Below are 12,702 nucleotides of genomic sequence, written 5' to 3'. Positions count from 1 at the left end.
AAGAAAGAAAGAAAGAAAGAAAGAAAGAAAGAAAGAAAGAAAGAAAGAAAGAAAGAAAGAAAGAAAGAAAGAAAAGACAAGGCTAGTACTTAACAATAATCACTAATTATTTACTCAGCACTTGGTAGGTTAAAAGTCCTAAGTGTTTTATTTGTATTGACTCGTTTAATCAAAACAAGAACCTAATGAGGTAAATCATCCCATTCTACAGATTTAGAAATTAAGGCAGAGTGTTTAAGTAACATATCCAAGGTCAGACAGTTGGTAAAAAGCAGGGCTGGAATTCAAACCCAGACAAGTTAAACAACTAAACATACTGCCTCAAAGATGTATTAACCAAAGGAGTTAATTTTTTACTTTTAGCTGCTAGGGGTTCACAAGTTAGTTACATATTGGATTTTCAAAGTTAATTTTAACTTCATGAGATTTATGCACTGACTATATTACATATGATGCAATTCGACATTTAGCAACATACTACCTTTTACTACTTATAGCTAACAACTGAAAGAATGATAAAATTAAGTATCCTTGTCTCCTACCTAGTGTTTCCTCCACGGCAACAACTCAATCACTGTTATTTTCTCTCATTTCTAACTTCTGAGATAACTAAAAACACACTTTGTTAGATTCTAAAACAAATACATTTTAATAATCCATATCCAGAATATTTTATTTCACAGGTTAGCTATAATAACAGGAATGAAACTGCTTCTCAATTTTGACTATAACTTTTAAACTTTAGATGAACTGAAACTTGCTGAAAGCTCTTTGAGATGGAAGAAATGGTAAACCATATTACAGAATACCCCAAGTCTGAAAGGTGTATCCCCCTACAAAATGCTGTTAACTTTTAAATTTTTTATGCTTCTATTTAGTACATATCGTTCTAAAGTTTGAAGCTAAACATATATCTTTTTTAAAGACAACTTTTATTTTTAAAACCATACTATAAATATAATACAGGTTCATTTTATAAAAATGTTTCAAACAATATAGCATAAATAAATCAAAAGCAAGAATGATCCTGCCTCATCCTCCCACCTCTAGCCTTTAACACAGCTTATTCTTCAGAAGTAGCCACATCATTAATATCAGTGATAATATCAGTGAAAGGGGTCCAATACAGAGCCTTAGCTCTCCCTAATCCCTACTACCCAACCCCCATCGAAATAAAATTATTATAAATCACACTGATTTAGAGCACAAACCCTTGAACAAGACTGGGTTGAATCCTATCCACTTCACTTACTAGTTGTTTGACCTTGAGCTAATAAATGACTTGACCACTCTGTGCCTCAGTTTGCACATCTGTAAAGTGAGGCTATCAGCAGTACTTACCTCCTGATTCATGGTAGAGGGATAAATAAATTACATGAGTTAATATTTATAAAACAATTAGAACATGCTGGGCACAGATTCTATTGAGTATCATTAAATATATTTTTAAATAAATTAATATTCATGAATAAAAAGCAAAACCATAAAAACATGTGCCTAAAAGTGCACAGGCAACTTCATTTGTAGGGGAAAAAAAACTATTAGGAAGAGAGGAAAATAGATTCTTTTTCTATAAACCCATAAGTATCTCACTTATGGAAACAAAGACTCCATTTTCATTAATCCATCTTGGTTGGATTTTTAGTTCAGACTGTAACGATCGGTCTCAGACAGCAGCTCACACATTGGGGGACCAGGTAAAGAGGAACATTTGTCTAGCTATCCATATTCACTGTATTTTTACCACTGTAAAGCACACGGCTGAAGTAAAAGCAGCTGGCGGTATCTTCAAGAACCGCCCCCCTCAAAGAGAATGCACTGCCTTTGCCGCTCCTGAACAGACACGATGAACCACCACCACTGTCAGTGTTTCCTCCCAGACTTCAGAGTGTTGGATTTTTCTCGAGACAAATTATATAACTAGAAACACAGAAACTCATGCTCATTTCAAAAATATTACCAACAAACATTGAGAAAGCCGTTTTCACTAATATTGATGCACTTCAGAATAAGATTGAGAAGAAAAATGCCTGAAATGAATAGTTTGAGTGTTGAGTTTGGTATACATATTTTAAACTCTCAAAGGAGTAAATATAAATTTTTCTAAAGGAAACAATTGGTACAGCCTAAAACTATCAGGCTCTATCCACAAAAACATTCTATAAAATCTCAAGATATTTATAAGAGTAAAGTGTGCTATAAAACAAAATGACATAAATTATAGGATATTTTTATTTATTGATTCTGAACACAATATACAACTATCTTTCCCCAAAAATACTTCTGGGATTACTCAAATACAAGCGTAGGCCACAGTGAATTATTTTCCTCTTTGGTGAATGGTATTTCCCTGATCAAAAGAAAACCTTAGAAGCATAACAAAAAACAAAGTAATGTGGCAATGGCCTGGACAGACAGATGACAAAGGTTACGGCCACAATTCACATGCATGTTTCCAGATTCCTCAGTTAGAGTTTACATTCAATATATACATTTCTGACTGTGATGAGAAAGCAGCTATTCTGAGTCGCTGCCTAGCATCGTACAGTGTGACAACCCTGCTCATATCCAAAGTGTGTGCATTTAGATAGGACCTGATCTTAGGATTCTTGCCCTAAGTTCTAGCTTTGCTTTCTCCTAGGGCACTTTTTGAAGTAACCACTTACCACTGAGCCCTTGAAAAGTTAGTGACCTCCATCTCAACCACCATGTAATAACAGGTGCTTGCTACTCTGCTCTATCTCCTGCTCACAGGTGACCTCAGAGGGAGGTGTGCCCTTTCACTGGCTCACTTCTCTCCCACTCCATCCCAATTTTGGGGATCTGTAAGTAATAAATCTTGTGACTTTACTTCCTTTGTGTGAGTGTATTAAAACTGCACCCTCTATCAAAGCAACCCCAAGGTTTTAACTTCCCCAAAGTGGGAGCTCAGATACCAAGGGAGCCACTGCCAATCCTATGTAGGTGGCTTGTGCATTACTAAATACCTATCTTTGTGTAAAGAATCCACAGAGATAAAGAAATAAGACAAAATCCTGCCCTGGAGAGAAATAAATTTAGCTCAAAAGAGAACAACACAAAGAACTAATTATTACCACCACTATTATTGATCATTGTTCTGCAAGCAAAACCAATGCAATAAAGCAGGAAAAAAAATATGGAAAAATGAGATAATATTGTTATCTCTGAGATATTAAATGTTCTTTGTTTTTTGAACTATAACAACAATAAAAGCATAAGCCTTAATGAGAGTTCAACACGGTGATCAAATATAAATACACGAAAATATAGAATTATCTACATAACAAAAATCATCAGTAAAATTATAGAAAGGGTTATGTCTTTTCCAGGTACAGGTATATAACTGCAAAATTTTTGTAAGAAACAGAAAAGAATACCTTAATAAAAGGATAATTAAACTTTCCCGGATGGACAGAAATAGATTCTTCTGAGGAAACATTTTGAATTTCAATCAAAATGTAAAAGGAAATAATGTTAACAAAAAAAAATTAAAAGGGGTTTAAAAAACAAAAAATAGCAAATGAAAAAAATTTAAGTAAAAAGAGTTATAAAATATTTAATATTAAATATATTATTAAGTCCTAATAATTAAAACAGCATGTAAATAGCAAAGAACTAGGCAGAAAAATTAATAAAAATACAAGAGTATTGATGATAGTTATGACAGCATGAGTGCTTACTATATGCCAAATGTTTTATATTTAGTTACCAACTAATTTATCATACTTAGATTCTTTTGAAATTAACTATAACATAAACAGAATAATTTTCTTAGATGCTCCTGTACTTTACTCAGTTTCTTGGCTGTAACTGTTGCTTTTACCACATCATCAGTAAGTTTCTGGAAGAATGTTAGCAAAAATGTTGGTCTTAATATTTTTATTATTTTCATAAAAATGTTCTGTAATATTTTTCAAAGTTGTATTTTATGATTACTAAATATGAATTTCTGATACCTTCAAATATAAGTATCAGGTGCTAAAGTACTTGTTAGCTATAGCAAATTCCACTAAATTGAGGATATTCTTAATTTTATTACTTTGTATTGAAATATGTAAATATTTTAGTCCAAAAACTTCATGGGTCATCTTTTTAGCTCTATTCTGAGTACCCTTCTTGACGAATATTTTTACAAAACAAAACTCATTAAATAAATAAATGGGTTTTATAATTCCTTGGAATTTTTGGCCCAATTTAGATACTGTAAAATTGCACGCCTTATCAATTTCATTTATTTTCTGTACAGAACTCACATTACATGATTTAAAATAGATGCTCCATCTCTCATTAAAGAAATACCACAAAGTGTGGCTATAGGATTTCAAAATTAAACTTGTTTACTTTTTGAGATCCCATTATTTAATTAGTTCAATTATTCCCTTGACTTTACGAGGATAAAATTATAATGTTCTATTTGAAATCATTTTTCCCCAATAATTGCTGTGTGTATGTATACATTTCTTTCTTTGAGTTATTAATATTTCCAATTAATTTTAAACAAAATGAAAGTAAAAGCTAGAGCACTCATTCACAAAAGTTTAATACCATCATGGAATGCTTATATTGATTTGCAAAATACTGTCTCAAAGTCTGAAACTAGTCTAAAATCTAATTGAGAGCTGAAGTATTTGTTTATGTCCAATATTAGCCTCAACACAAAGCTTCTGTAATTTGGTTTTCTGTGTATAATAAAAATATTTATAAGTGTTGGTATCTACAGCTTCTATTCAACAGATATTTCAGTTTGGACATGATTATGAAATATGTGTTCACCATAATCACACTCAGGTAGATATCTGTTTCTTAGGTTTCTTTATCTAATGAGAAGAGTTCTTACCACAATATGTTCTCCACCAAAATGCACATTTATATCACTGCAAAAACAATTTCATCTTAAATGTCAAAAACCTTTTCACAAAATTTATAATGTCATCTATAACAATGTTAGATGTTTTACCTTCAATAGAAAGAAATTCCCAGAGCTTTATGTTGAGTCCACGAATTAGATGGGGGGAGGGAGAATCAAATTATTATTGGAATTACCTTAACTGATTTTCTACCTGAAGCATCTAATGACATTGATATGAAACTGCTATCATTCACTTTTCATAAAGAAATTCTGTATACAGTATTAACAGTTATCAATTCACTTTATGTATGTGCTAAAGAAAATGTGGACTGCAACATGAGTGAAATTAATTTAAAACAGTCATTTGATCTACATGAAAAGTCATGTTTCACAGAGTACAATATAAACGCAGCTGTGTGGGGGCACAGTTTTCCTAAAAAAAAAAACTACTAACTTTGAAAAAGATACAGTATTTCTTCAGCAAACAGATCTCCTGATTTTTCTAAATTCAATGACTTTTACTATGGCCCCCAGTGAATGGTAAATGTCAAAAACATTTTATGGGAGTAAATGCTCATAGTCAACTTTCTTAAAAACAGAAAAACAGTCATGTAATATTTCATTAAACAAGATCTAGTTTTTTAAAGCTCATTGTTGCCAAAAGCGTTTATTACAAAATATGTTTTTTTATTTTACCAAATATCAAAAACAAATAATTGTAGATTTACACCATTTAATAAATTTAAAAAAAATAAATAAAACTCACTACGGCAAGAACAGACCACTTCCTTACAACCTGCAACATGATTCCTCAGAGTCTATTTCCCATATATTTCATGTAAACTAACCTGAATTTTACCATAATTCCCTTGACCTCTACCAACCAGATGGAGTTACTGGCCCCTAGTCACTCACCCAGGAGCACACATTGCTTGAAACAGAGGTGTTAATATGATGGGTGCCTAGAAAGGGTTAGGAGAATAAAAAGGGATTATTGCTGGTCATCTTTCAGAGATCACTACACAGGCATCTCACACATTACAAGTAGAAACAGTATATAAAGATCTACTTATAATAATACCTAATTATAAAATAAAAAATCTGAGATAAATGCTAAGCTACACAGGATTCTTGAACAACAGGTATAAAACCAAGATTGTCCCTAACAAACTGATATAAATGGTCACCCCTTTATATAATTCTCATTCTGCCTCCGCCCACACACACACACAGCATCTCCGTTAGATAGTTCCATAATCATATCCACTTTCGAATGAGAAAATGATGACTTAGGTCCAAGGCCATACGCCTTGCAGTAAAAAATACCAGACTCCAAGCACATAACAACTATATAATACTGCCTGTCTGTGAAACAGAACAGGAAGCACAGAAACAAGCCTTAGAATAACTAAATGTTAGATTAACATTTAGTGTACACTAAAACATTTTAAATTAATAGTCTAAGTATTATTCAGTAAATAATTCTGGAATCATAAGTTGCTTATATTTTTAACAATCAAGCTGAACCTTTGTCTCACACCATACATTGAAATAAAAATGAGTGTTAAATATTTTTTTAAAAAAAGAAGAGAAAAAGGAAATAGAAGAGTATGAGAAAAAGAAAGAAAAGGAAGAAACTATAAAGCAATTATAAGAAAAAATATGTGTTGGGTAGAAAAAATCTAAGTCTCAGAGAAAATTAGAAGGCATAAATAAAAAGATGAAGAACATTAAAAGGAAAAGAACATTTTGGAATAATATAAAAATCCATAATATAAAAATATATCTCAAAAATAAATGTTAATGCAAACACCGTATTTTTAAACTCAGTATATAATACAAATAGGTAAATGACAAAAGTGCTACAATTAGCCAAAAACTAAAGGGTATGGAAAGTACAATTTCATTAGTTATGAAAGAATAGCTTATTACCAGAATTCTATATGAACTTTCACCTAAAAAAAAAAAAAGCGTCAATAATAAAAAGAGAGCTTATTAAGTGTTGACCTTACTGCAATGAAGTGGAAACGCCATAACTTTTTTTGGAAAACAAACTGGTGACACAGCCAAAAAAATGTCAATGTTCACTATCCTTTGATCCAATAAATACAGTTGCAGAATTTATCCTACGGAAATAATTAGAGATGCAAATAAATGTATGTACTAGAATGTTCACTGCAGCATTATGTATAGTACCAAAAGACTAAAACAATATAAACATCTTACAAAAAGAGAATGGTTAAGTAAATTATGGTACACTATGAACAGAATGGAACTGAAGCAATCTTTACAGATTATTTAATGAAACAACAACAAAATGTTCAGGAGAGGTTAAATGAAAATAAACAATAAATGAAACTCTTTACTCTTATCTGCATGTGTTTGTGCAGATGAGTGGAAAAAAGATTAGATCTAAATACACTAAAAATGTTAATATAAACTCTTTTCTTATGGGTGGAGAGTATACTATGAAGTTTTAGAAAAATCACAATTCTCAAAGTCGGGCATACCGCAAAGGTACCTTTCTGAACAAATAATTGGACAATTACTAGCTGACTACATAGATGAGAGAGGGAAAAAAGGAATTAGTAAGATGTATGTTTGGGGAAAAAATTAGTAAGATGTACATTTGGCCTCCCTTTCATATTATCTTCCATATCTCAAATGGTCAACTTACAACTTTCCCTAAAAAAAAAAAATTATCTTAAAAAGGAAAAGTACATTATTTCGTGAAATGAATGCACACAGCACAAAATATCAACCCCACTCTTAAATGGTTCTTAAAGCTATGAAAAAAAGCTATGATCTATGAAAAATAAAAGCGACCCTTCTGCTTGGCTTACTCTGCTGTGAGATGCACAGTAGGGAGGCAACGCTGAGGCTGACCAGTCCCATTCAATTGCCCATCCCGCCTCCACAGAAGAGTGTATCAGAAAGGAAATGCCAATCCTGCCTCTCACTTTCCGCTCTTCAAGTTCTTTATTCACACAATATAAGGTACGAATAACCAAGATATCTTTAATTTTATATACAATGTTGGGAAAGCATGGTTTTGCCCAGGCTAATCCCTTACCCTGAAATGTCTGCTTCCCACACCCACAGTGTCTCCTTGGAAACCTGAATTTCTTTAAAGCAAAGCAAGCCTGGTATTGCCAAGTGGATTCCCAACCTCCATTCCCATCTTCCTCCTGGAGGGCATCTTCATCTGATTCAGACATGTACCCTTCTCCCACTGGACCCATGAGCCTCAGGGAAAGCTGGCTCCAGAGGTGGCCCTGAATGATGATCATAATTGGTTAAGAAACTCAGGCTAAGACAATCAAGGACTGACATCTGTCTGGTCATGGGAATGTGCAATTCAAGCTAAGTTGGCAGAAAGAAAGTTTGCTGGGAGGCTGCTGAGAAGGCAGTTTCTCGCTCTTAAGAGATGGCAACTGAACCAAACAGTCCCTCTCTTCCTCTGGATATTGTAGCAGTGAAGAAATACTATTGCCATTTTGCAATGATAAAGGGAATGATAAAGAATCACTGAGAACTAAATCACTGGATTCAGTTATGTCTAATGGCCGCCCTACCTTTGAACTTCCAGTTAAATGAGCTAATATATTCCCTTACAATTTAAGCCAGTTTACACAAGGATTTCTGCAACGTGTGAATGAAAGCTTCCTAACTGGTGGAATGGACAACTACTGTTATCAGGCAAATATCATTTCTTATTCTTCTATAAACAGAACTTTGATTTTTCCTTTGGGAATCACACTTCACTCATTCCTGTGGTCTGGGTGGGACTGACCCCTCCCAACTCTAAGCTCCAGGGCAGACAATGAAGCAAGGACGGCCAGTTAGAACACTGGCTCTAATTGGCTGGAAGGCTAGTACATCAACCTACTGAGAGACCTATGAGAGACCTGCTAGAACTATGGAGAAAGAAAAATTCCTGTTCTGTTTGAGATGCTGACGTGGTAGAATACAAGCCTACATCTACTGGTAGCCATTTGCCACAAAAAGAAAGAAGATGGCTAAGAAGGAAAGAGTCAATGAGAAAGCAAGGACAAGTGAAACAGCCAGTCCCCTAGCAATGTTCTAGCCCTGGGATCCACCTGTAGCTGAAGCTAACCACTTATATGAGCCACTAAATAATCTTCTATTTCTTAAAGTTTGGGATTGGTCTCTGTTCCCAGTACTCCCATTGTACCCGTGTTACCGTGCACTATGGCTATGTGTCTGACTCCCCACAGCCAGTGAGCTTCTGTAATAAAGACCATATTTTTCATTTTTATATATTTCCTACCTACAAAAGACCCTGGCTCATACCACCAGGTATGGTACTTGAAGCAAGTCATTAAAACCCACCCAGGCTTGGTTTCCTAATTTAAAAGACAAGATGGTTAATCACAAAGATAGATAATAACAAGTGTTAGGGGAGATGTGGAGAAATTAGAACCCTCATACACTGCTGGTGGAAATGCAAAATGGTGTAGTTGCTTTGAAAAACAGTTTGGCAGTTCCTCAAAAGGTTAAACAAAGAAGGTACCGTATGATACAGCAATTCCACAACTAGATATTTACCAAGGAGAACTGAAAACATATGTCAACACAAAAATTTGTGTATGAATGTTCATAGTAGCCATATTCATAAAAGCCAAAAGTGAAACAAGTCAACTCAATGGATGAATGGATAAACAAAATGTGGTATATCTATACAAGGAAATATTACTCAGCCATAAGAAAAGAATAATGTACTGACTAATGCTACGACATGGATACATCTTAAGAAACATTATGCTGAGTAAAAGAAGCCAGATATAAAAGGCTACATATTATATGATTCCATTTATATAAAATGCCCAGAACAAATTCACAGAAACAAAAAATAGGTGAGTGGCTGCCCAGTGCTAATGGGGTGGAAGGTGGCATGGGGGGGGGCCATGAATACTAAAGTATATGGAATTTCTTTTGTGGGAGGTCAAAATGTTCTAAAATTAATTATGGTGATGGTTATATAACTGTGTGAAACATTAAAAACCACAAGTCAGTATACTAAACTGATGAACTTACATATAGTAATTATATCTCAATAAAGTTGTTACCAAAAAAACAAGCCAAGTGAACCAGATGGTGGCCAAGGGCCCTTGCCACCATGACCTGCTGTGATTCTCCAGCTGTGTGACTCTGGCAAGCTCTTAATTTCTCTGTAACTCAGGTTTTCTCATCTATAAAATGGAGATCAAAGTACCTTCCTTATAAGGTTGTTGTGAAGATAGAATAAATTAAACATATACAGCACCGCGACAGTGCCTGCACACGCTAAGCATTTTTAACGTTCTGGCTGTTGTTGAGCTGGCATTTGCTGACTAGCCCCCTATATGTGGTCTCAGACACATTCACTGCAAATCAGATTCTATTCCACTCAAGTCATCAAGCACCAATATGTGCATTATGAAGTATTTTCATTCACTACTCCTCTAACTTAGGAAATCACAAAGATCTCTTCCCACTTGTTTCATTTTTCCTTTCTCATGGGGGGCGGGGAGAGAAAAAGAATAAAAATGCAAATAAGTTATGGCAAGTAGCAAGTAAACGTTTTTCATCTTCCACTTGCAAAGCCAAGGCCTGCTACCCGACTGCTATAAACTACTTCCATGTGTCTCCCTCCTAGGCGAAGAGGAAAAAGGGCCAAATGTTCAGGCCTGATGATAGGAGTTTGGGTTTAAAATCAAGACTCTTCAGACAAGTCTCAGTTTTGGGTGTCTGCCCCCAGGCTGTCAAGAAATGGAAGGATTTGAAAGGGTTCTACATGAGTCCTTTCAATGGTTGTTTCTGCCTGAATAGGGAAGGGGTAATAATCATCATTATGGGCATAATCGGGACAACCACAGTAGTCCTATGGTTTACTGAGGGCTCCCCGGGTTCCAGACTCTCTGTCCTATTCTAAGTGAATTACATGTATTAACTTAACTAATTCTCACCACCAGATTTATGTTGTAGGTATTATCATACTATTTTGTGGGTAAGAAAACTGAACCACAGAAATGTTTAATAACTTGTCCAAGGTCATATGGCTCATACATGACAGGGCTGGGGATTTAAACTACACTGTCTGATTCAGTATAAGCTGCTCTATGCACTGGGTTAGATTCCTAACTAAACCAATGACACTGCAGCCACCACACATTAGCATAATAGGGGCTAATATTATCTACCTTTTATTGAAGGTTTAGAATGTGGTAGACATTGAGTGTTACATGAATTATATCATATGAACCTAACAGGTTCATATTATTATCACTAAACTATTTTACAGAAGAACAAACTGAGGCTAAGAAACATACCCAAGATCACCCAAATACTAAGAGACCACACTGACACTGGATATTGCTCTGTCTGGTTCAGAGAATACACATGCCAGGAATAAAATAATTTAGTTTTTCTCTTGGTGAATTTGGGTCTTCTTCAAATGGGAAGCTGAACAATGATTTACAGGCCCCACAGAAGTATGATCTAGAACTCCTGGACTCAACCCTTTGTCTTTGTTTCTTCTTCCTTTATTTGGTATTCCTCCCTCCCACCCAAGTATTCTCCCTCTCCCAAACTTTTCTGGAAGATATGTGATATGAGTGGAGTGAGGTTGGGGAAAAATGAATGAAGGAGCCAGGCTGTAAGGGAGAGGGGGAGGCAGGAGGGGGGAGAGGAAGAGAGAGGAGAGAAAGGGAGGAGAGAGGAGGGGAGAGGGGAGAGGAGAGAGGGAGAGAGGGAGAGGGAGAGAGAGAGAGAGGGAGAGAGGGAGAGAGGGAGAGAGAGAGAATGAATGAATGCATATGAATGAATATGTGTGTGTGTGGCCAGATAGTGGCTAGAAAGAATCAAACTAAACAAGAAGCAACAGTCCAGAATAAGTGGAACAGCGCAGGAGAGATGTAAAGGCACTGGCTGCCCCAAGAGGTTAGGCAAATTATTTGAGATGCTCTCTTACCAAAAGCAGGAAATGGATGGACATCTTACACACAGATACATGGCCCACTTCTGGTTTAACAAAAAAAATGCATATGGAGTGGCTCCACTATATGGTGGGGCACGCTGGGAAAATTTCATTCAAGTCAATGCATGTCTAAGGGCTCACTAATCACAAAAATATGCATTTGGCCAAGGGCAGAGAGAGAGATCTATCTGCCCTACCGTACAGACAAGGCAACCATGGTGTCTCCCTGAATCCTCTAGGACAAAGAACCAAATTAAGCCTTAAAGACAACACTTTCTTTAGATATAGCCACAGGGCAATCTGAATATTGGAACATTCGAAAAATTTGGTATTCTAGCCACGGTTCTTCAATTTCCAAATTTTTCTACATGTCAGAATATAGGGCAAAATGTAATGTAGTCTCAAACCTAGAGTAGTCTTTTAACCTCCAGAGACATGGTGCCAATTCATTTACTAAAGATAACTTTCCCTGCAGCCAAAAGGTATGGCCTCAAAGATCACATGAAATGAAAACAGACAAAACGGCATCTTCAATTCTGTGCCTCTGGACAAGTGAAGATGTGCTTTAACACTATCTCTAAGAATAAGGGCTTCCCTCCCTCTCACCCTTCCTAAGGAGCCAAGCAAGTTGGTGCCAAACTGCTGTATGACTTCACTCTCTGTAATCTGCATGGCACGTGGAATACCCACAGCACGCCAGATTATCAGTAAGGTGATAACACTTGTATATTATACCTACTTGGCACAATTTGAATGAGGATCCCTTGGGCCACCTAAGGATTTGCTTCCTATTATCTGCACCTGCACCAATTTCAGAAGCAAATAAAAATACCCAACAAAACCGTATTTTAGG

The 12,702-nt window shown here is 35.5% G+C and overlaps 1 protein-coding gene across 15 annotated transcripts in view; it reads right to left on the bottom strand.

Annotated features, from left to right (window-relative positions):
- EIF4E3 (eukaryotic translation initiation factor 4E family member 3) overlaps positions 1-12,702 on the bottom strand; it is a 337,156-nt gene that overhangs the window by 173,263 nt on the left and 151,191 nt on the right. For 6 of the 15 annotated variants that reach the window (XR_005650437.1, XM_039851686.1, XM_039851689.1 and 3 more), the window contains exon 4: positions 5,786-5,832. The exons of 7 other annotated variants lie outside the window; for them this stretch is intronic. Coding sequence is in view for 6 of the 8 variants with exons in the window: in XM_039851686.1 (XP_039707620.1) it covers positions 5,786-5,832 (47 nt within the window). In the remaining 2 variants the exon portion in view is untranslated. Of the gene's footprint in view, positions 1-5,785; positions 5,833-6,770; positions 6,997-12,702 lie in introns of those variants that run through there. 2 more of the 15 variants (XR_005650438.1, XM_039851691.1) reach the window with 2 other exon arrangements.

Source organism: Pteropus medius, unplaced genomic scaffold (assembly GCF_902729225.1).
Source record: "Pteropus medius unplaced genomic scaffold, Ma_sr-lr_union100, whole genome shotgun sequence".
Taxonomy (NCBI): domain Eukaryota; kingdom Metazoa; phylum Chordata; class Mammalia; order Chiroptera; family Pteropodidae; genus Pteropus; species Pteropus medius.
This window is presented reverse-complemented; position numbering and strand designations above follow the sequence as displayed.